This window comes from Sphaeramia orbicularis, chromosome 4 (assembly GCF_902148855.1).
Source record: "Sphaeramia orbicularis chromosome 4, fSphaOr1.1, whole genome shotgun sequence".
Taxonomy (NCBI): Eukaryota; Metazoa; Chordata; class Actinopteri; order Kurtiformes; family Apogonidae; genus Sphaeramia; species Sphaeramia orbicularis.
In genome coordinates this window covers 2298706-2325010 of record NC_043960.1, presented here as the reverse complement: position 1 = coordinate 2325010, position 26305 = coordinate 2298706, and the positions used below count along the sequence as shown (strand labels likewise).

At 35.5% G+C, this 26305-nt stretch overlaps 1 protein-coding gene across 1 annotated transcript in view; it reads left to right on the top strand.

Moving 5' to 3' along the window:
* myo1f (myosin IF) overlaps positions 1-26305 on the top strand; it is a 65284-nt gene that overhangs the window by 7921 nt on the left and 31058 nt on the right. The window contains exons 3-10 of the mRNA XM_030133142.1: positions 6544-6672; positions 14118-14207; positions 14289-14383; positions 15077-15164; positions 15301-15390; positions 19855-19986; positions 22607-22741; positions 25345-25477. Coding sequence (XP_029989002.1) covers positions 6544-6672; positions 14118-14207; positions 14289-14383; positions 15077-15164; positions 15301-15390; positions 19855-19986; positions 22607-22741; positions 25345-25477 — 892 coding nt within the window. The remainder of the gene's footprint in view (positions 1-6543; positions 6673-14117; positions 14208-14288; positions 14384-15076; positions 15165-15300; positions 15391-19854; positions 19987-22606; positions 22742-25344; positions 25478-26305) is intronic.

Genomic DNA, 26305 nt, shown 5'->3' with positions numbered 1-26305 from the left:
TGATGAAAGAGCTGCAGCATCTGAAACTGACCACAGTGAACATGTGACACAAACAGAACCACAGTGCTGCAGTTTCACTACCACAGTTTGTCTTTTATGGATTGGGATTGGCTCTGTCAACTCATATATTTTTATGTCCAATCCAATCCAACTTTATTTGTAAAGCACTTTAAAACAACTGCAGTGGACCAAAGTGCTGTACAGAAGAAAAATTAAAACCAAAATAGAAGAATAAAATACAGAATAGATTTAAAGACAGAGAAACTGTCCAAAAATAGTGCTATACAGAAGAATAAATAAAACCCAAATAAAAAGAATAAAATACAAGAATATGTGTATTATGTGTGTTTTTTTTTTTTTTTTTTTATCAACTACTAGAAATTCCAGCCGACCCCATTTGAATTCCAGGCGAGTCCATGTGGGGTCCCGACCCCAAGGTTGAAAAACACTGATGTAGTACTTCTACTTTTAAATGTTATAAAATGACCTAAAATCATTTTAGTGTTTAGAATAAAGAGCTGTGAAGTTCTGCTAAAGATGCTATTGGACTGGATTGTAGAGATGTGGATTAATATCAGTTTGTTTGAGAATTGAACATGGACACCCATGAAGCTAAAGGGTCATGTGACAGCACAGTGGGCGTTAACCTCAGTGGGTAATACACTGGACTCTAATGTAGAAAACCCAGGATCAACTCCTGGTTAAAACGGACATTTTCAGCTCAGTCAAGAGAATCAAATGCTTATTTTAAAGGAGAGATATTTAGCTTTTTTTTAAATGGAATTATGCGTTTTCAAACATTTCCCTGTGGTCTGCATAAACTGTAAATGCTCTGCTTGGGTCTGAATTCTTCATTCATTCAACTCCACAGGTCCATCTTCAACACTATTTCTGAATAATGACACCACAAAGGTCATTTTGAGCGCTGGCCCTTTAAATGCACATGACCCCGCCCCCTCCAGGGTGTTGGTTGTGCTTTCTGTCCCGTTCAACCACTTGTGTTCGTTCATACAACCAACAACTGAACATTTTAGGTAATCAGCTCGAAGTTTGGACAAATTTTCAGTTTTTACTACAACTGCTGCTGCTAACAAACAATTATGTCGTACTCAGAGAAACGTTCGTCTATATGTGCAAATGTTGTGATGTAACTAGTTATAAAACATAACAAATTAAGCAGCAATTAAAACAGGTTGTAGAAATCCACTCGATTTTTGCCAAAATGAATATAAAGATGTCTTTGCAGCAGCTGGAGGGTTCAAATTCAAACTGTCTGAACTATTAGGGTCCAAATACACAAAGAAATGAACCAAACGTAGCCGTGGGAACCCATTCAAATGGGAGGTGCAGTGAGGATCACGCCAACGGTGATGCAAAATCAGTTAGCTTTTTCAACTGATGAAAATACATTGTTTGACTATTAATGCGATTTTACTCGTGTAAGATAAATAAATAATAAAAAAAACACACAAGCTACACAAAATATGAGACAAATGAGTGACTGACTGAGCACTGACTCAGAAAAGCCAGATTTACACAAAACTACAGCAAGTACCATCAACTGTTCATTCACAAACAAGGTTATTATCGTTAACGAAAACTGACGAAATGACGAAAACTAGAATTGAAAAAACATTTTCATTAACTGAAATAAATAAAAACTATAATTAAAAGAAAAAAAAAAAGATAACTAACTGAAACTGTATTGTGTGTTTATAAAACTAACTAAAACAGATAAAAATTATGGATAAAATTCCCTTCGTTTTCATCTTTGTCAATGTCGGAATGATACGATAGCGATTTATTTTGCTCTAGCAATTTTAGCTATCGCCACCATACGACACTTTTTGCTCCGTCACTTGTGTTCACTTGTGGTTTCCAGTCGTCTTCTGGTCCCCACTCTACCTGGAAACATGGAGACTAAAGCAGCAGAGTCCTGTCTGGGATTGATTTGAATAGGAGTACAGAGAAGAAGAGAAAAGAGACCACTGAACTACAACTGAACTACAACTGAACTACAACTAAACTACAACTGAACTACAACTAAACTACAACTGAACTACAACTGAACTACAACTGAACTACAACTGAACTACAACTAAACTACAACTGAACTACAACTAAACTACAACTGAACTACAACTGAACTACAACTGAACTACAACTAAACTACAACTGAACTACAACTAAACTACAACTAAACTACAACTGAACTACAACTAAACTACAACTAAACTACAACTGAACTACAACTGAACTACAACTAAACTACAACTGAACTACAACTGAACTACAACTAAACTACAACTGAACTACAACTAAACTACAACTAAACTACAACTGAACTACAACTGAACTACAACAAAACTACAACTGAACTACAACAAAACTACAACTGAACTACAACTAAACTACAACTAAACTACAACTGAACTACAACTGAACTACAACTAAACTACAACTGAACTACAACTGAACTACAACTGAACTACAACTAAACTACAACTAAACTACAACTGAACTACAACTGAACTGAAACTAAAACTAAACTAAAACTAAGCATTTAGAAAAAAAAATGAAAACTAATAAAAACTAGCAAACCTGCTCTAAAAACAAATTAAAAAGAAAAGAAAAAGAAGTCAAAACTAAATAAAACTAAACTAGAATGTAAAATCCAAAACTATTAGAACCTTGGTTGTGAAGTAGACAAGAATCGGCAGCACAGGCTAACACAGCCTGCTGGTGTGTAGGTTCAGCTGACTGCAGAAAGCAGGACTTACAAAACAGACGACTGTCAGCATGGACGACTGATGAATAATATTTAAGGAAAGAACAGACATGTGTTTCTTCAAACTGAGGTGATGATGAGTAGACCTAAGCCTGTTTATGTCCAGTCTGAGTGAATGAATGAATGAATGAATGAACGAATGAATGACTTGTCTCCTCTCTCATTAAAAGTCCTTCGCTGATTAACAATAGAAACACTAGAATTTTTTGTTTGTTTTTTTTTTGGTGATGAAAACAGGGATCCCATTGGACACTGATGGGTGAGTGTGTGACAGGAGTGTGAGTGCTGCTGGTTCTGAAAGGGTTCATGTTGGTCACATTTATGACCTTCTAAACAACAGTGTTTTCCCACAGTTTAACATTTATATATGTGTGTGTTTTTCTGTCAGTTAAAGGAGGCTCTTCACATACTGCTTATCTACTGTCATTTCTTGTCATAAACTTTTCAGAACCATTTCTACCTTTCTGTTTTCCACCACTCCCACTCTGGGTTCACTGTTGGAGCAGGTGCATGGACCTGAGGCTGGAGCTCCAGACGTGTTTCTGTGATCTGAGTTAACACTGGTGAAAGTCTGTCCAGCTGTTTGAGCTGTATGAGTGTGAGGGGCGTCAGTCAATGACTCAATGACTTTATCTAATTATTTAATTTCTACATTTGTTACATGTATTTTTATATATATATATTTACATTATATGTTTACATTTATTACACCAGTAGAGGAATCACTACAACAGAAAACCTCTTTATTGACTCTAAATTTGCATCTTTCGATCAGTTAACATTAAAATTTAACATACATAGGTCTCACTTCTTTAGATTTTTACAAATTCACAGTTTCATAACGGCATCATTCACTCACAGGACTCATAGGAACCACTTTTGCTGTCTTTGCATCAGGGCCGTAGAATTGCGTATGGGCTCTAGGGGCCCGTCCCACCAGTATCCATCCACTACTGTGTAGACACTGTCAGTCCAACAGCTGTCTGTGGTGTTTAGTCACTGACTCTGCCACACAAAGGGTTAACAGTCGGTCTCTGCTAGAAGTCCCGCCTCTAACGTAAATGTCGCTCTCCGATTGGCTCTTTGGTTTTGCTACCGTACATGTGATTGGCTGTCCCCGCTGTCACTCCATTTACTTGTAAAAGGAACCTGCAGTTGGACGCTAACAGAAGTTTTCAGTCTGTTTGTATTTGTTCTGCCTGAGTCACATCAGACAGACGGATTTGAATATGAGTGGAGTCATTTACATGTGTGTGTGTGTGTGTGTGTGTGTGTGTGTGTGTGTGTGTGTGTGTGTGTGTGTGTGTGTGTGCTCAGTAATTAGGATGTAAAGGATGTCAAACAAAAGAAAAGTGGTCATAAGACACTTCTGTAGGAGTCCCAGTGTCAGTTAGTTCCAGGGTGTAGAACTGCAGAGGTTCAACACAGATACTGAAGAAAAGACAACATTTAATACCAAGCAGAAACACTTTTAAAAGTTACTTTACTGATTATTTTAATGCATTTCTATGGAAGAGCAACTGTTTAAAAAACAAACATAAAGAAAATTTGTGGGGAAAATAAAATAAAAGCTCAGATTCTAGATGTGATTTTATCCATGTTTTTGGGAATAAATTGCATGTAATAATAGAAAGTAAAATCCTTTGTTGCTCAGGCAGTAACTGTACCATCAAACTGTGTGAACAGTGTATCCCTAATCTGATCATATGTCATGAATCAACATATTTATGTCAGCTGACAGACAGTAAAGAGGAGCAGAGGCTGTAAATTCACAGGTGAGCTTCAATAATAATGCATATGTTAGTCATGAGACAAAAATTGCAGAATGCATTAAATTCTTGTATTGTCTTTAAATATTCAGATGTGCATTATAAACTTGTCAGTTACTGAATTTCTTTTCTGACTATGACTGTTTGCTTGATCGGCTCGACAAGACATGAAATTATAATCGCAAATGCAAAAAAGATCAACTTTCTGGAGTGTTTCTTTGGAGCCCTTTAGTGTCCACACCAGTGTCAGAATCAAACCGACTGCCTTGATTTGCATGTGTAATCTAAGAATGTATCTCCCTTCTCTTTTACAATGTATACAATATATGTGGTGGTATGCAGAATTAAAGCCAATCTGATATGTGGTACAGTGATTTTTTAATTCTATTTTTTTTTTTTTATGTATTTTTTTAGTTTCTGAATGTATTTTTGTCAGGGGTGGGGCTCTGTTGGAACATGGGTGGGAAGTGGGGGGTGGGACTGTTCTTGTTTGTATTGATTCATGTCTGTAACACAGTGTCTGTGGAGTGTCTGCATAAATACAAAAAAAAAAAAGGTTCATGTAGAGAGAAATACACCTGGAAGTCACCACAAAAATACTTCTAGGTCTTTAAGGGTTAACTAAGTAGACTTTCTAAATAAACTAATATGTAAATGTATACATTTGGAATGTTTGATCTGGGGGGGGGGGGGGGGGGTTGCATACCCTGCACACCCCTGCTCCCCACAGCCTTGGTACCACAGACTAATAAAAGTGACTTTATCCAAATATGAGCCCTTTAAGAAGAAGAGGTTCCATCCAGACAGTTCCAGCTGTCATTGTTCAACAGCTCTCATGACTCAAACACACTTGGTAATGCTTCTCAAAAAAGTCCAACTTAGAAATGAGTTCATCTCATCTGTGACTTGTTGCTTGGCAACCAGCCTCAGCTTCCTGTATCTGTGACCACACTGAGTTACACTATTAACACGCACCCATACCAGTTATAACTGTATGTGATGAGTGTCCGTGGTGACATCCACGTCCTCCTTCTACAGCAGCTTTGAGTCTGTTCATGTTAGCGACATTTTGAATTTGACCATTTTACCATCAAGAATCTTATCTTATCTTATCTTATCTTATCTTATCTTATCTTATCTTATCTTATCTTATCTTATCTTATCTTATCTTATCTTATCTTATCTTGCCATGCCATGCCATGCCTTATCTTATCTTATCTTATCTTATCTTATCTTATCTTATCTTATCTTATCTTATCTTATCTTATCTTATCTTATCTTATCTTATCTTATCTTATCTTATCTTATCTTACCTTATCTTACCTTACCTTACCTTACCTTACCTTATCTTATCTTATCTTATCTTATCTTATCTTATCTTATCTTGCCATGCCATGCCATGCCTTATCTTATCTTATCTTATCTTATCTTATCTTATCTTATCTTATCTTATCTTATCTTATCTTATCTTATCTTATCTTATCTTATCTTACCTTACCTTACCTTATCTTATCTTATCTTATCTTATCTTACCTTATCTTACCTTATCTTATCTTATCTTATCTTATCTTATCTTATCTTATCTTACCTTATCTTATCTTATCTTATCTTATCTTATCTTATCTTATCTTACCTTATCTTACCTTATCTTATCGATCGTATCTTATCTTATCTTATCTTACCTTATCTTACCTTATCTTACCTTATCTTATCTTATCTTATCTTATCTTATCTTATCTTATCTTATCTTATCTTATCTTACCTTATCTTACCTTATCTTATCTTATCTTATCTTATCTTATCTTACCTTATCTTATCTTATCTTACCTTATCTTACCTTATCTTATCTTATCTTATCTTATCTTATCTTATCTTATCTTATCTTGCCTTGCCTTGCCTTGCCTTATTTCTAATAATCTTTTCACTCACATATAATTTTCTTGTTTTTTTTTTCTTCATTTTGTCCTCCTCTGTTCTCTCCTTTAGGCGAAGTATCACTGGCAGAGTCAGAATGTCAAACAAAGCGGCGTGGACGACATGGTCCTGCTGTCCAAGATCACAGAGGACGCCATCGTGGAGAACCTCAAGAAACGATACATGGACGACTACATCTTTGTATCCTTTGGCGCTGACAGTTCTTTAAAGTGGAGGTTTTAATTGTTGTAATTGTGGACAATTGGCATAAAACCATAGAATTCACTCTTCCTCTTTTGGGTTCTCTGTATTAGTCAACTTCCGTCTTCTTTGAGCTCATCTGAATGTCAGACCCATGTTTAGACGTAAAAACCCAGGACGAACAGCTGATGTCACTGTACAATCCGATAAGGTGACACAATAAATTAGGGCTGAAGTTATCAGGTCTGTGTTCATCAGGAAGTTGTTAAACGACTTCAACCATGGCTGATGAATAACTACTTCCTTGATTTAACCTGATAAATGTTTTGTTTGTCGTCACTCCTGGGCTTTTCAGGTTGTGAGCGGGAACTTTAAGAACTGTTTACCTTTGAACCTCTGCAAAAATTTAGACCTTTTAGTGATTTTATTTTTTATTAACCCATAAAGATCCACTGCCGACCAAAACCATCTACTGATCTACACTGTTTAAGACCTGTTGGTCCACTGATTCTATCAATACGTGTAAATAACACTGGCCAACAACAAATGTATTGTTTCAGTTTTTTGAGCTGATTTAGGATCATTTTGGTGCTGAATCCAAAAATCACATTCATTTTGCTCAATCAGGTCAACTTTCTGAACTCTGCTACATATTGGCTTTTGAACATTTTTGCTTACATTTATGGGCATTTTCACATCATATGATACAAAATTCTTTCATATTTCTTGCAATAAACGAGTTCTGAAGATTTTACTTTTACCAATTTATGATTAATGTTTTTTTTTAATATTACAGGTGAATGAAATGGCTTCGACTAGAAGATCTGGCAAAAATAAGCCTGACGTATTCTGCTACATCTGCGGTGAATACACCACTGTACCTAACAGGAATCAAGTCACAAGTTTCATAAAGTTTCATAAACCTATTTTGGGTGAGAACTATATAAAAAATCAAATGATGAAGTCACAAAAATGTAATAAATTTTGTGAGAAGATCAATTCTTTCAAAATCAAATTAGCAAAAAAACCTGACCTGACTGAGAAAAACAGATGTCATTTTTGGATTTAGCGGTGCAAAATGGTCCGAATTCAGTTGGAAAAACCTAAACAAGTTGCAAAAACATTTTTTTGTAACCCAGTGTAATTGGTGTAAAATACAGTTTGTCATCTTTTCATGGTCATCAGATATGACCATATTTGGACGTTCAGAGGCTCTGTAGTTACCATGGAAACACCGTCATCTTCTACAACATACATTCACCAGTAAAACCCATGGAGTTGGATCAATGACAGTGGATGGACACACTGGGTTTATGTTCAGTTAATGAGAGATTCTACTAAAAAAAGTTCTGTTTTCTTCAGTTTTGTCTGTTTCAGATATAATCCTCAACTTTAATCTGAGCTTTAATGAACATCTACATCACAGGTGTCAAACATGCGGTCCGGGGGCCAAATCCGGCCCGCAGGATGAATTTGTGAAATGCAAAAATTACACTGAAGATATGAACAATCAATGGTGTCAAAATCATTTTAATTCAGTTTCCACATAGATATACATACAGACCAGTTAGATTTCAAGTGGGTCAGACCAGTAAAATATTATCATAATAACCTATAAATGACAACCCCAAATTTTGTCTTACATGAAAATGTTTACATTACCAAACTATACTTTTACAAAAAATGTGAATAACCTGAACAAATATGAACAAACGGAAATGTCTTAAGAAAACTGAATGCAATTTCACCGATATTCTGCCTGTTACTAAATATTTTTTGCGATTGTAATGCACATGTGTAAATGATAAACTGATAAACTGAGGCAGAATATTGTTAAAATTGCACTTGTTTTTCTTAAGGCAATTCAAGTTGTTCATGTTATTTAGAATTTTTAAGGAAACTTTGTAGATGTAAACCTGATCATAATATAATTTTACTTTTTTTACGGTTATTATTTTACCGGTCCGGCCCACTGGAGATCAAATTGGGCTGAATGTGGAACTGAACTAAAATGAGTTTGACACCTCTGATCTACATGATCAGTGAATTAAATATCCCCCTGTGACCCAGGAAAGTGAGAGTTTTTGCTGTTTTACATCAATTGTCTTGATTGGAAACTGCATAATTGAACAGTTTTTTTCAGATACATTTTTAGAATTATTTATTTATTTAGTTAGTTAGTTAGTTAGTTAGTTAGTTAGTTAGTTAGTTAGTTAGTTAGTTAGTTAGTTAGTTAGTTGTAAATATTTTAATGGAATGTCCTTTGCAATGGACAGCATTTTTTCAGAGCTTTTATGAGCAGATACATGATCAGTAAATTCAATACAGGACAATACCTGGTTTATACTTAAAAACACTAAATACAGAGCGTTATATGAGAATAAATGGTGATAAATCAGTTAAGAAAGGTTAAAAATAGAGAAAAATTAATTTGGGAACTGACACTTTATGGGTTAAATATTTCATAGCAGAGGGATGACAGGACATGAGGGGAAAGAAAGAAGGGGAAGAACACAAAAGGACTCAAAAAATGATAGATGTTGTAATTCATGAATTCATGGGGCATTTTCCCAGCAAAAATAGTCTATAAATGTAAAAATAACAATACCTTCATATTTATTTGGCTAATTTTGAAGGTTTAATACGTACTACTCATCACCTGTAAATCAGCACTGTCAGCTTTTAATCCAGAAGTGTTACTGGTGACGGCTGTGTTGTCACCACAGGACAAAGTCTGAGCTGTTTATAGACTTTATTTACATCCCTCTCAGTAAGTGAACCATAAAAATATACGGCCCGAAAATAAATCGGAACTGAAACACAACAGCAGTGAGTAAGTCAGAAGAAACAAATGAAAACTGACTGAACGTTGGTGTTGGTTTAACAATAGCTTTGGTTTTACATTCACTGCACAAACAGGTTTTAATGTAAAATGTTTCTTTAAAAAGCCTGATCAATTCTGAGAATTAGATTAAAAACACACAGATTTGATTTCCAAGGGGAAGTATTAAAAAAAATTAAAATTAAAATCAAAATTATTAGATTTCAGTTCCCTTTACATTCTAATTCCTTTGCCTGGGCTCAAACATCTCCTGTAGACTGTAGAGGAGCATATGTTCATGAGCTTTAGACATTAGAATAAGAGTATTAAGGTCGACCAGATCGTGTAGTTTAAGAGCATTTAATTTGATAAATAGTGGATTTGTTGGAGCTCAGTACTGTGACTGACTGACAAGTCCAATTGCCTTTTTTTGAAATACGAATATAGAATTAATATTTGAATTATAGTTGTTACCCCATATGACTGCACAGTAGTTCAGATATGGAAGAACAGGACAATAGTACAATATATGGAGAGATTTCTGATTTAGAAGGTTTTTGGTTTTATACATTATAGCAATACTTTTGGCTATTTAAGATAAGATAAGATAAGATAAGATAAGATACTTTATTGTCATTATACAGAATGTACAATGAAATTCAGGTGCACTATCAGGATATGGACTCATAAAATAGCAGTAGTAATAAATAGTATTAATAACTATAAAATATAAATATATAATAAAAACAAAACATAAAAATCAAATATGCATCACTCATATCAACATCCGTCCTTTCATTCCCTCACACATCCACCTCCTTCTTTATCACAAACATTCTTTCTTTTGGATCTCAGTCAGTTTACATGCGTTTTCCACTTTAACTGGTCATCACTTATAATGCCTAAACATTTTGTTGCAGACACTCTTTCAATTTCACTTTCCTTAATTCTAATTTTAACTAGTTTGCTATTTTTCCTTTTACCAAAAATAATATGATTAAAGACAAAGACTGCAGAATTAAAAATGTAAGCAGACAAAAAAACACAGCAGTACATGGTATATAAGCAAACAACAATAAGACATTTCAAGCCCTTTAAATCTGCACATTAAATAAACCATCAGAAATAAACAGATAGACAATAAAGGTTTTTAAGTCAGGAAGCCGAAGGGGGGGGGGGGGGGGGGGGGGGGGGGGGGGCACAGATAAGCCAAGTGGGCTGGATCCCACTGAAGTCCGAGGAAAGGGGAGAAGTGGAGTTCCCCCTCAGGCCTGGCTGTTGGGTCGTTTTCAGAGTATATATGCAGAGTGTATATGCAGAGTGTATATGTAGAGTATATATGTAGAGTATATATGTAGAGTATATATGCAGAGTGTATATGTAGAGTGTATATGCAGAGTATATATGCAGAGTGTATATGTAGAGTATATATGCAGAGTGTATATGTAGAGTATATATGCAGAGTGTATATGTAGAGTGTATATGTAGAGTATATATGCAGAGTGTATATGCAGAGTGTATATGCAGAGTATATATGCAGAGTGTATATGTAGAGTATATATGCAGAGTGTATATGTAGAGTGTATATGTAGAGTATATATGCAGAGTGTATATGCAGAGTGTATATGTAGAGTATATATGCAGAGTGTATATGCAGAGTGTATATGTAGAGTGTATATGTAGAGTATATATGTAGAGTATATATGCAGAGTGTATATGTAGAGTGTATATGTAGAGTATATATGCAGAGTGTATATGCAGAGTGTATATGCAGAGTATATATGCAGAGTGTATATGTAGAGTATATATGCAGAGTGTATATGTAGAGTGTATATGTAGAGTATATATGCAGAGTGTATATGCAGAGTGTATATGTAGAGTATATATGCAGAGTGTATATGCAGAGTGTATATGTAGAGTGTATATGTAGAGTATATATGTAGAGTATATATGCAGAGTGTATATGTAGAGTGTATATGTAGAGTATATATGCAGAGTGTATATGTAGAGTGTATATGTAGAGTATATATGCAGAGTGTATATGTAGAGTATATATGCAGAGTGTATATGCAGAGTGTATATGCAGAGTGTATATGTAGAGTATATATGTAGAGTGTATATGTAGAGTGTATATGTAGAGTATATATGTAGAGTATATATGCAGAGTGTATATGTAGAGTGTATATGTAGAGTATATATGCAGAGTGTATATGTAGAGTGTATATGTAGAGTATATATGCAGAGTGTATATGTAGAGTATATATGCAGAGTGTATATGTAGAGTATATATGCAGAGTGTATATGCAGAGTGTATATGTAGAGTGTATATGTAGAGTATATATGTAGAGTATATATGCAGAGTGTATATGTAGAGTGTATATGTAGAGTATATATGCAGAGTGTATATGTAGAGTGTATATGTAGAGTATATATGCAGAGTGTATATGTAGAGTATATATGCAGAGTGTATATGCAGAGTGTATATGCAGAGTGTATATGTAGAGTATATATGTAGAGTGTATATGTAGAGTGTATATGCAGAGTGTATATGTAGAGTATATATGCAGAGTGTATATGTAGAGTGTATATGCAGAGTATATATGCAGAGTGTATATGCAGAGTGTATATGTAGAGTATATATGCAGAGTGTATATGTAGAGTGTATATGCAGAGTGTATATGTAGAGTGTATATGCAGAGTGTATATGTAGAGTATGAACCTGTGTCCTCCCCTCACTGGGCTGGCTGTGTTCCATGCCCCACATGTTCAAACTATGACATCTGCTGTGGTTGGTCTGCTTGTATTGTACAGCTGTAGGACACTGGGGGTCACCTGACCTGATGGCATGTTTATGCTCAGCTCATCGTACCTTCAGTTTGTGTTTGGTTCTTCCGGTGTAAAACCGGTCCCATGGGCATTCCAGTGTGAACACAACAGACGTACTGTTGTCATTTATGAATAATTTAATATCATATCTGCAACCTGAAGTGACGTCTGTGAAATGAAGGGCATTGATCCTAGTATCACAATGAGTGCATTTGCCACATTTGTGATTTCCTGTTGCCGTACTCAGCCGTGTTTTTGGGGGAGCTGTAGTGAGATGACGATTCACCAGTTTATCATTAAGGGTGGGGGCTGGTCTGAAGCTGACAGTGGGAGCATCTGTGTTTGATTGTATTTTTAAATGGTATTTAATTGTATTTTGCACTGTAAAGCACTTTGTGACTGTCTGTGAAAAGTGCTCTGTAAATATTATGTACTTACTTTACTTACATACATGTACCAGTGTGAACAGTGTAACCAGTGTAAACAGTGTAACCAGTGTAAACAGTGTAAATAGAGTAAACGGTGTAAACAGCGTAACCAGTGTAAACAGTGTAAATAGAGTAAATAGTGTAAATAGTGTAAATAGTGTAAACAGTGTAACCAGTGTAAACAGTGTAAATAGAGTAAACGGTGTAAACAGCGTAACCAGTGTAAACAGTGTAAATAGAGTAAATAGTGTAAATAGTGTGAACAGTGTAACCAGTGTAACCAGTGTAAACAGTGTAAACAGTGTAACCAGTGTAAACAGTGTAAATAGAGTAAACGGTGTAAACAGCGTAACCAGTGTAAACAGTGTAACCAGTGTAACCAGTGTAAACAGTGTAAATAGAGTAAACGGTGTAAACAGCGTAACCAGTGTAAACAGTGTAAACAGTGTAAATAGTGTAAACAGTGTAAACAGTGTAACCAGTGTAAACAGTGTAAATAGAGTAAACGGTGTAAACAGCGTAACCAGTGTAAACAGTGTAACCAGTGTAAACAGTGTAAATAGAGTAAACGGTGTAAACAGCGTAACCAGTGTAAACAGTGTAAACAGTGTAAATAGTGTAAACAGTGTAAACAGTGTAAACAGTGTAACCAGTGTAAATAGAGTAAACGGTGTAAACAGCGTAACCAGTGTAACCAGTGTAAACAGTGTAAATAGTGTAAACAGTGTAAACAGTGTAAACAGCGTAACCAGTGTAAACAGTGTAAACAGTGTAAATAGTGTAAACAGTGTAAACAGTGTAAACAGTGTAACCAGTGTAAATAGAGTAAACGGTGTAAACAGCGTAACCAGTGTAACCAGTGTAAACAGTGTAAATAGTGTAAACAGTGTAAACAGTGTAAACAGCGTAACCAGTGTAAACAGTGTAAACAGTGTAAATAGTGTAAATAGTGTAAACAGTGTAAACAGTGTAAACAGTGTAAATAGTGTAAACAGTGTAACCAGTGTAAACAGTGTAAATAGAGTAAACGGTGTAAACAGCGTAACCAGTGTAAACAGTGTAACCAGTGTAAACAGTGTAAATAGAGTAAACGGTGTAAACAGCGTAACCAGTGTAAACAGTGTAAACAGTGTAAATAGTGTAAACAGTGTAAACAGTGTAAACAGTGTAACCAGTGTAAATAGAGTAAACGGTGTAAACAGCGTAACCAGTGTAACCAGTGTAAACAGTGTAACCAGTGTAAACAGTCCAAGTGTCAAAAGTCCAAAATGGGAGCATGACCTGATCTGTCAGATGTGAAACCTGTTTGATTCCCAGCTTTCTCAGTCCCCACAGACGTTCATGTATTGGTCCTTAACTCCATGGTTCAGACGTACATCGGTCCTGTGCTCATTTCGGTGAACCCTTTCAAACAGATGCCCTACTTCACCGACAGAGAGATCGAGCTGTACCAGGGAGCGGTGAGTCCAAGACTTCATCACTCTGTCCCTGTTTCAGACTGAGTCCAGCTGAAGCCACTGGACGTCTGTTTGTGTCCGCAGGCCCAGTACGAGAACCCCCCCCACATCTACGCCCTGACTGATAACATGTACAGAAACATGATGATCGACGGGGAGAACCAGTGCGTCATCATCAGGTATCCGCCCACAGCTGCTTCAGGATGTCACAGCTTCAGATTCATGTCACTCACCCTTTGTCCTCTGCAATAATCACACAATATTTATTCAAGATTTATCCACAGAAATGCACTATTTTTAGAGACTTGACTTCATGCATATATATATATATATATATATATATATATATATATATATATATATATATATATATATATATATATATATATATATATATTCTGTTTCATAGATTTACATATTGTTTCATACATACATGTATATATATATATATATATATATATATATATATATATATACATATATATTGTTTTCATAAATAAATATAAATTGGTTTCACAGATATAAACATATTTCATAGATACACATATTGTTAATATTGTTAATATTTTGTCTTTTCACATTTAATGTCTATTTTTTATTATTATTGTACTTTTAGCTCTATTCTTACTTTACTTTTGTAAAATGTTATATTCTATTGTCTTATCTTATTTTTAGTTTTTGTAAATTCCCATTTGCTTTAATCTTATTTTCTAAAATGTCGTTTTCTTTTATTAATATTGTAGCACTGACTGGAGTAGTACTCCGAATTTCACTGTACACACAATGACAAAAAAGGTTGTTCTATTCTATTCTATTCTATTCTATTCTATTCTATTCTATTCTATTCTATTCTATTCTATGCTGCCGTCCAGTGGTGAAAGTGGAGCTGGAAAAACGGTTGCTGCCAAATACATCATGGGCTACATTTCCAAAGTGTCTGGAGGAGGATCCAAAGTTCAGGTTTTTATTTGACTCTAAACACTAACACTCGTCCAGTCTGTGGTGAGTGCTGCTGTTGTTCCGCCTCACAGTTGTGTATGTGTATGTGTATGTGTATGTGCGTGTGTGTGTGTGTGTGTGTGTGTGTGTGTGGCAGCATGTGAAGGACATCATCCTCCAGTCCAACCCTCTGCTGGAGGCCTTCGGAAACGCCAAGACCGTCCGCAACAACAACTCCAGTCGATTTGTGAGTGTCACCTTCACTTTGTTTTACACATGGAGTCAGATTAGAACAGGAGCAGGAAATGCATTCAAAGGCCCAGACAGCCACCATCCACTCATCTAACACAGGGCGTCTCATTTCTGGGACTTCTTTTCTGATCCAGCTCTGAATTTGACCAGTTAACCCAGGGAGTCAAACTCATGTTCTTTCAGGGTCCACATTCAGCCCAGACTGATCTGCAGTGGGCCGGACCACAAACACAACAGAATAATAACCTGTAAATAATGATGACTCCAAAGTTTTCCCTTTGTTTTAGTGCAATCAAAATTAAATTATAAAAATATGTACATTTGTAAACTATCCAAATAAAAATGATGTGAATAACCTGAAAAAAAAAAGAAATTTCTTGTGAAAAATAAGTGCAATTTTAACAATATTACACCTCAACTTACTATTTATACATATGCATATTACAGACTGGATCTACAAAAGGCAAAAAATGTTTAACAACAGGAAGAATAATGTTAAAATTTCACTTTCAAAATTTCAGGTTTTTCACATTTTATTGTTAAAGGATAGTTTGTAAATGTTAATATTTCCATCAATTAATGTAAGTTTTTACACTAAAACAGAGAGAAAAATTTGGAGTTGTCCTTATGTTTTTTATAGATATAATGTAAAATCATGTTTTTCACATTAAACTAAGAACATTTGGAGTCATTATTTATAGGTTATGATGCTGTTATAATGTTAGTTGAGCTCACATGGGTCTGTCTGTGGAACCTGAACATCCCAGATTGTTTTTATCTTCAGAGTCATTTTTGCACTTTGCAGATTGATCCCACAGGATTGGACCCTCTGGCGGGCCACATTTGGCCCCTGGGCCACATGTTTGACACCCCTGAGTTAATCTGTTGTATATTAGTAACTCCCAAAAAGAATTTCAGCCCAATCCATAAAATTTTAGACCCCCCCCTCCTCCATCTTCAGGGTGCCCGTCAGCCCAGTGCAGAAAACCCATTTTCAGTGTAAAATCCTGCATTTGTGGGTTAGTTCTGCCATATCTGCTCATGCAAATGTCATATTAGAGGTTTTGGGGGATGCTACTGTCATTTATGAAGGTCTTAAATCCTGTACAGGTCAAAGGTCACATGATTTTAGACAAGGTTAAGGTCATTTGACACTGGAAAATGGGTCCAATCCCAGGTTTTTGCAGATTTCTTTCTGTCCTAGTCTGATTTCACAGACGTGCACTCAGGGCTTTGACTGCAGAACATCTGATCCTAGAGTACCCAGGCATGTGCACACATAGGGCCCAAAGGGGGCTTGAGCCCCTGCCCTTTTTGCCTTGTAGAAAAAGTGCCCTTTTTACTTCTAAAAATAAATAAATTCCTGTTCTGCATAGGAATGTAAAAGAAAACGGCTGTATAAACAACACCACGGTTTGTCTCTCACTGAGGGGCGGGGCTTATCTTCAACAGTATCTAGCCTGATAATAAGCCAATGTTTTATTGCTTTTTAGAACTGCAGCTGAATCGCATGTCCTCCAGACCTCAGTATTATGATACATTCTGACAATAATTTGTTGACACAAGAGAAACAGCAACTGCATCCCTCACAGCTACACATTATACACTACTATGCTGTTGTTGTTATCTATGGCTACTTTATTCATTTGACATTCAGCCACATATCGTGTTATTAAGGCATGAAAAAAATTTGGTGCACACATAACGGCCTTTTGTGACTTTGAGCCCCTGCCCCTCTATAATCCTGTGCACGTCCCTGAGAGTACCCACCTGGTACCCCCCCTTTTCTGCAGTTCAGCAGGTACCACAGTTCTTTTTCCAGAGAAGGGTGGGCGGCCACAGGGGCCACGTACAGCCTAACGTGATCTAAAGTGGGCTGCACCAGTAAAATAATATAAATAATAGAATAAGAACTTTTGCGTGAAAAAAGTAAATTGTGTAATGAAAATGTTTATCTCCATGAACTGTACTTGAACATAACATGAACAAATATGAACAAGCTGAAAATTCTTTAGTAATATAAGTGCAATGTTAACGATATTCCACCTCAGTTTATCATTTATACATGTGCATCACTACGTACAGATCACAGTGGATCTACAAATACACCAAACTTTGAATAACAGGGAGAATATTGTTGAAATTCCACATTCTTCTCTTAAGACATTTCAGATATTCACATTTTTTGTAAAAGGTTAGTCTGTAAATGTAAACATTTTTGTGTAATTCTACTTTTTTTTTACACTGGAACAGAGACAAATTGACAGTTTCCATTATATATAGGTTGTTATGGTGGTATTTTATAGGTCTGACCCACGTTAGATCATATGTGTCTGAATGTGGAACCTGGACTAAAATGATGTGACACCATTAACTGTTAATAATATCCTCAGTGTAATTTTGTATTTCACAAATTCATCCCACGAAGCGCATGTTTGACACTCCTATCTAAGATCTAATAAGATGTCATAATTTACAGTCTGTTATTAAGATCTGATGTTATAGATCATCAGATCAGTCATGTGGTTGTTCTGGAACCCACATTTTTCAGTAAATACTCGCTCCCATGAAGACTCCATTCACTCAGATCCACCTCAGGTTAAACTGACACCAACACACGTCATCATTTGTGGTTTTGTTTGTGGTTTTGTTTGTATGTTCTCTGAACGGACCTCTACTTGAATAAAATGTTAAAACCTGACTGAACCTGAGCTCCACTCGGTAACTGGAGATATGGTTGTTTTTCAGGAAGTAAACGATACAGTATCACTGCAGACACCAGGAATTTAGAAACCAGACTTTGAACATGAAGTATACTTTTTCATAGTAATTTCAGATGTTTTTTATGTAACTTGATTAAAGCAACAACACCAACAGCCAGTCACATTATAAATAGAATAAAGACAGTTCTAATATTGAGAAGGGGTGGGATTAAATAAGTTACACTTCCTCTCACTCTGTTTCGAATGTGCAAATGAAGTCATACTCTGCTTCATGTATATGTACAAGTTTCATTTTTGTTTTTTTGGGGGGGGGTTCCCATGATTTCTTACAATCTGTTTATTTCTACGGACTAAGTAAGATTACTTTTTATTGCATATTCAAAATAAACTAAATTAAAAAGAAAAAAAGAAAAAGTAAAATGAAGTATTGCAAAGAAACGTATAAACAGAGCATATACATTACACAGAGCATTATTATTATTATTATTATTATTATTATTATTATTATTATTATTATTATTGTTATTGTTATTATTATTATTATTATTATTATTATTATTATAATTATTATTATTATTATTATTATTATTATTGTTATTGTTATTATTATTATTATTATTATTATTATTATTATTATAATTATTATTATTATTATTATTATTATTATTATTATTATTATTGTTATTGTTATTATTATTATTATTATTATTATTATTATTATTATTATTATTATTATTGTTATTGTTATTATTATTATTATTATTATTATTATTATTATTATTATTATTATAATTATTATTATTATTATTATTATTATTATTATTATTATTATTATTATTATTATTATTATTTCTTCTTTAAAGTCACTCTGATTTCTGACTAAAATCATGCCCTTAAATGTAAATGTGTGATTCGAACATTTCTTGTATGAAATAAAATGAAAATATATATATTACTGACATGAACATTTATAGTAATTTCTCACCACTTCTAAAAATGTTTTTTAACAGAAAATGCCTCTAGTCCAATGGTAACAAAGTGACACTGATGATACGCTAACTTCTTATAACAATTAGTGTAATTTTTACTGCATTTTTTATTGTCTTTTTGTTAAATAAATACCTGAAATGCTTTGTATTTAATGCCCAAAACATGCACCATGAAACAAATGAACGAGTCTGATTCATTTACTCAAATAATGACTATTTTATTTGACTTTACAAGAGAAAAAAGCTTCACTATAAAATACATTTGTCCATTTCTTGAGGAAGGTTTGTGTTGGTGTTTCCAAATCACAAATCTCAATCTTAAAGCATCACTCATTTAATTAAAAAAATTTTTAAAAAAAAGTGTAACCAATGAGTATACATGTATGATAGGATAAAAAAAAACCCAAAAAAACATGTTTAGTGAAAGGTTCCGTGTTTCAGTGCAGCATAAAAGCCCCATGTTATCGTTAATGCTGTGGGTTGCATGCACACATAGCATATATTCATATTTCACCACGTCGTTTCCCATCAGCAGGGTCTTGTTGTTCTAATTTCACACCTGGAAACCACATACTTACATGCAGCTTTACTCAACAGACTGCAAAGAAATGTTTCCTTCCCCTTACTGACACAACAGAAGTATTTTTTGCTCTTATTTATAGCAGATGCAACTTACACTTTTTAATCCATGTACCTTCTATGAGTATGTAAGTTGTTGATGTTTGTGGGTTTTTTGTGTTTTTTCAGGGTAAATACTTTGAGATTCAGTTCAGCAGAGGAGGAGAACCAGACGGCGGCAAAATCTCAAACTTTCTGCTGGAGAAATCGAGGGTGGTGAGCCAGAATGAGAACGAGAGGAACTTCCACATTTATTATCAGGTGACAAACTGCAGCAGCACAAACAACAAACACCTGTGGAAATCTGTCAGCCCTACAATACACTCTGTGAGCACTTCATTCACTCATGTCCAGGCAGTGGTGTAGTCCAGGATGTATGACCGTGTATGGAGCAGGGTTACTATCGTTAACGGAAACTAATGAAATGACCAAAACTAGAATTGAAAAAACATTTTCATTAACTGAAATAAGTAAAAACTATAATTAAAAGAAAAAAAAACGATAATTAACTGAAACTGTATTGTGTGTTTACAAAACTAACGAAAACAGATAAAAATTATGGATAAAATTCCCTTCGTTTTCATCTTTGTCAACGTTGGACTGATATGAAAGCAATTTATTTCGCTCTAGCTATTTTAGCTAGTGTCACCATACGACACTTTTTGCTCCGTCACTTGTGTTCACTTGTGGTTTCCAGTCGTCTTCTGGTCCCCACTCTACCTGGAAACATGGAGACTAAAGTTGGGAGAAAGCAGCAGAGTCCTGTCACCCCTAAACCTAAACTGTAACCCTGTAACCCTAAACTAAAACTAAGCATTCAGAAAAAAAAAAGAAAACTAATAAAAACTATCAAACCTGCTCTAAAAATGAATTAAAGCTAACAGAATTACAGAAAAAAAAGTCAAAACTAAATAAAACTAAACTATAATGAACTAGAAAAGCACTCGGAGAGCGCAGACCTCCGCCAAGGCAGATCAGTGCCCCCCCCCCCCAATCATCATCAAATTTTAATCATTTGTTCCTTGTGCCAGTATCAACATTTCCTGAAATTTTCATCCAAACAGTTTCTTAACAGGCAGATCGTTAATAAAGAAACCAAATAAAATCTATTCAGTTTTGAAGTTGAGGGTAATATGCAGTTTTAAAAACAGACTGATATCACACCAAAAAACTGACTGAATTCCCAAAACAGATGAGCTAATGTTTCATCTGCATTGTGACAAAATGAACAAAGGGGGTCGACACTGATCTTATATTTAATCAGTGCTGAATTAACTGGATAATACCTGAGTGACAGTTTCAGACATGCCCCTCAGACCTTATTCAAGATGAAGAACTTCCCAGGTAATAACCATACTTTCTCCTACTCCACATCCAGGTTCCAATAATTTTGGATTTTTCATTCTAGTTTAGTTTTATTTAGTTTTTACTTTTTTCTGTAATTCACTTCATTTTAATTACTTTTTAGAGCAGGTTTGATAGTTTTTATTAGTTTTCATTTTTTTCCAAATGAAAAAAATTAGTTTTAGTTTTAGTTGTAGTTCAGTTGTAGTTCAGTTGTAGTTCAGTTGTAGTTCAGTTGTAGTTTAGTTGTAGTTCAGTTGTAGTTTAGTTGTAGTTCAGTTGTAGTTCAGTTGTAGTTCAGTTGTAGTTCAGTTGTAGTTTAGTTGTAGTTCAGTTGTAGTTTAGTTGTAGTTCAGTTGTAGTTTAGTTGTAGTTCAGTTGTAGTTCAGTTGTAGTTCAGTTGTAGTTCAGTGGTCTCTTTTCTCTTCTTCTCTGTGGTCGTATTCAAATCAATCCCAGACAGGACTCTGCTGCTTTAGTCTCCATGTTTCCAGGTAGAGTGGGGACCAGAAGAGGACTGGAAACCACAGTGAACACAAGTGACGGAGCAAAAAGTGTCGTATGGTGCCGCTAGCTAAAATAGCTAGAGCGAAATAAATCGCTTTCATATCAATCTGACATTGACAAAGACGAAAACAAAGGGAATTTTATCCATCATTTTTATCTGTTTTAGTTAGTTTTGTAAACACACAATACAGTTTCAGTTAGTTATATTTTTTCTTTTAATTCTAGTTTTTATTTATTTCTGTTAACGAAAATGTTTTTACAATTCTAGTTTTCGTTATTTCATTAGTTTTCGTTAACGATAATAACCTTGGTCCACATCAAAAAACATTGTGAACTTCACTCCAGAGCCAGGGCTCTACTTAGCGCTGTCCACCTCTGGAACCTGATTGGCCACCTCAGGTGCCAGTTCCACCCCCAGTTGATTGACAGGTCACTGCATGTCTCGTTGAAAGATGCGCGATTACTAGAAATGTGAAGGAAGAAGTCAGAATAAACTCTTTCAACTGAGTGACACAAATCGAGAGAACCTACTTTCATGGAATCCATAATTCTGAGGTAAGTTTTAAGGTGGTTTCAGAATGAGTCACTGTCTTAAAATACCAGCCATATGACTGCACATTTACAGAAGAGATTTTGTCACCAGCATTCAGCTGTGCCAGTCGGCTAACTGTGGATAGAGAAAACTGAAGAGAGAGTGACTTCATCTGCAAATCTGTCATTAACTGAACATAACCCCAGTGTGTCCATCCACTGTCACTGATCCAACTCCATGGGTTTGACTGGTGCATCTATGTTGTAGAAGATGACGGTGTTTCCATGGTAACTACAGAGCCTCTGAACGTCCAAATGGGTCATATCTGATGACCATGAAAAGATGAAGAACTGTATTTGACACCAGTTATTTACATGTATTTCTAGGTTTAGTGGATGACCAGGTATTAAACAGTTTAGATCAGTCCATGGCCTTGGTCTCCTGTGGTTGTTTGGTCTTTCTGGGTTGAAGTGACTAACATGCAGTGGTGTTTTGCAGCTGATAGAGGGCGCCAGTGCTCAGCAGAAGGAGGGCCTGGGCATCATGACCCCAGACTATTATTACTACCTCAACCAGTCTGGGACCTACAAAGTAGACGGAACCAACGACAGCAAAGACTTCCACGAGACTATGGTACATGTTCCTCAGAACTGTGCAGACACATTCATCTGATAATCATCTGCACTGTCTGATATATGCTCATTCTGCTCTAATGGACATACAGACATGGAAACAATGATTAGACCACCCCTTGTTTTCTTCAGTTTCTTGTTCATGTTAATGTCTGGTCCAACTAAAGGTGCATTTGTTTGGACAAATATAATGAGAACAACAAAAACAGCTCATAGTAGTTTAATTTCAGAGCTGATATCTATGCATTTAACATGTTTTCTTGATAATAACAAAAATTATTTCAGCTCTTCCATCACTATCTATGGCATTGTACTGACAAAAACAGTGCTTTTATTCATTCCATGTTTTCTTTTCTGTCTGTTTTAGTCACATGACACACACAGGAGTTAGGACTGGATTGCAGAACCATTGTTTTTGATGACTTTTGATGGGCTAATCATTTTTTACGTGACTGTATGTCTGTAGCCTACAGAGTTTTATTACTTACTACTATTATTATTTGTTTAACATTATTTGTCTTTTACACTATCTTTAAGGGATTTCTCATCATCTATTATAATATTATCCTCCACATTTCTTCATTTTACAGTGAAAATCTGGTATTTTCATGTATTTAATGTACTGATCATGTGGATCAGGGGTGTCAAACATGCGGCTCGGGGCCAAATCTGGCCCACCAAAGGGTCCAGTCCAGTCCATAGGATGTATTTGTGAAATGCAAATATTATACTTAGATATTAACAATTATTTTAGTTCAGGGGCCACATACAAACCAATTCAATTTCAAGTGGGCAGGACCACTATCATAATAATAACCCACAAATACTCACAACACCAAATGTTTCTCTGTATAAATTCAAAAATTTTCATGCAAGGTTTCAAACGGCTCTAGGTGTAAAGTGTCATGAGATAACTTTTGTTACGATTTGGTGCTATATAAATAAATTTGTTTTTATTTGATAAAATGTTCACTTTCCCAGTTCACAGGAGGATATTTAATTTCCTGATCATGTAGATGTTCATTAAAGCTCAGATTAAAGTTGTGGATTATATCTGAAGCAGACAAAACTGAAGACAAACTCACATTTTCAGCAAATCTCTCATTAACTGAACATAAACCCAGTGTGTCCATTCACTGTCACTGATCCAACTCCATGGGTTTGACTGGGGAATCAATGTTGTAGAAGATGACAGTGTTTCCACGGTAACTACAGAGCCTCTGAACGTCCAAATGGGTCATATCTGATGACCATGAAAAGATGAAGAACTGTATTTTACACCAATTATTTACATTGATTGATAGGATTGGTGATTCAGAAGTTATTATCCCTATAACGCCAAATGTATCGTATTTGATCCATGAGTTTTGACGCCCTCTACATGATCAGTGTGATGTTTTTTTCTTGAAAAACCTGATGTATACAATTAGATACACGCAATACACAGATAATCCAGCAGGGGGAGGAGTTCATTCACCAGAGGCCTTTAGTGACACTACAAGACTGACATTAATGAGGAAGGAGGCAGAACTTTGGCAGTTTTGGAAAGGAATTACCAATGTGTTAGACATGTTTGTGTTCTATTATGTTTTTGTTTGTTCAAAAATAATAATATTTGAGGACTGAGACCTGAAGTATTGAATATGATACAAAATTGAAACTCATACATGGAAATTGATATTTGAAAAAAAAATATTTTGGTTGTTCAGAAGGACCAATAAAGACTCCAGTTTCAAAGAACTGGAATTTTCTGTCAGTTGACTTAATGGTTCAGGCTTTACAGCACAGGTGTCAAACATGCGGCCCAGGGGCCAAAACTGGCCCACCAAAGGGTCCAATCTGGCCCGAAGGGTGAATTTGTGAAATGCAAAAATTACACTGAAGATATTAACAATAAAAGAGGTAAAAATCATTTTAGGTCAAATCAGTCTAAAGTGGGTCAGAACCAGTCAAATACCACCATAATAACCTGTGAATAATGAAAAAAACTAACCTTCCTCTAAGTGTAAAACAAATATGAAAATATGAAACGTCTTAAGAGATTTATGTGGAATTGTACCAATATTCTGCCTGTTACGACATGTTTTGTGTATTTGTAGATCCACTGTGATCTGTAAGTTGTGATGCACATGTATAAATTATAAACAAAGTTAAAATTGTACTTATTTTTCTTAAGAATTTTCTGGTTCATATTTGTTCATGTTGTGTTCAAGTACAGTTCGTAGATGTAAACATTTTCGTTACGCAATTTTACTTTTTCCACTCAAAAACAAAGAGAAAACATTAGAGTTGACATTATTTATCAGTTCTTATCTTATTATTCATATTCTTTTACTGGTCTGGTCCACTTTAGATCAGAATAGGCTGAATGTGGAACTGAACTGAACTGAGTTTGACAGCCCTGAACTGAGGGTGAAACAGTTTAGATCAGTAGATGCTTTTGGTCAACGGTGGATGTTTGGGTTTTTATGGTTAATGAGACTCAAACGTAGTAAATCTGGACTCCTTTTATCCTGGATGTTTCTCATTGGTCCTCCAGTTAAAGTTCTCCAGTGGGTGTACATCTGTGTCGGTCTTCATCTGCTGTTGTGCTCTGGTTTCCAGGAGGCCATGCATGTGATTGGGATCCCAGGGGACATCCAGGCTCAGGTGCTGCAGATCGTCGCAGGTATCCTCCACCTTGGAAACATCAGCTTCATAGAGGCTGGAAACTACGGCCAGGTGGAGAGCACGGACCGTGAGTGAACACACACACACACACACACACACACACACACACACACACACACGTACCCACAGCGAACCACCGCTGCATGCGCTGGAGCTCATAAAGCAGATGTATGGAAGCACAGCGCTGAGGCGTGCTTTGGTCATGTGACTTGTGACGTTCGACACGCTTGAGTGACATATGAAGCAGCTGAGTGCTTCGAATCACCTGATTGGTTTGGTTTGTCATGTGAGCCACTTGGTGGGATCGAATGTGCACTGGGATTGGAGTTCCTATTGAATGGGGTTCATCTGAAATGTTTTTTCGCAGAGTAGGTTGGGTTTTTTTTTTTTTTTTTTTTTTTTTTATTTCGAACATGCAAAGAAAATAAGACAAAACAAAGCAAAAAATAACATTTAAATGGACAGGATCTATCTTCAAGCACATACAAGTCTGAATTTTGCATGGTCGAAAAGGAGTAGGAAGAAATATAAACTTCTTTAATCCTACCCCTCAGTGCTTTTACACCTTTATCATTAACCTTATACCACAATCAGCCGATACTATTTCCCTAATTTTAGCATCGAACCACAACAATCCATAATGCAGAAACTGAATTATCCACAACAGTATGTGTGTCGTTTCAGTTCGTTGCTTTGACAGTTAGTTGTGTTGGACCAGAATGACTGCATATTTAGACGGACAGACAATGAACCTTCAAACAAACTTTGCCCAAATCCATCATCTAACCCTTTCATGCACAGTGGTCAGTCCAGTGGTCAGTCCAGTGGTCAGTCCAGTGGTCAGTTGTTCTCCAGCTGTTCTCTGTATATTCATGGGTTTAGTTGTTTTAGTTCC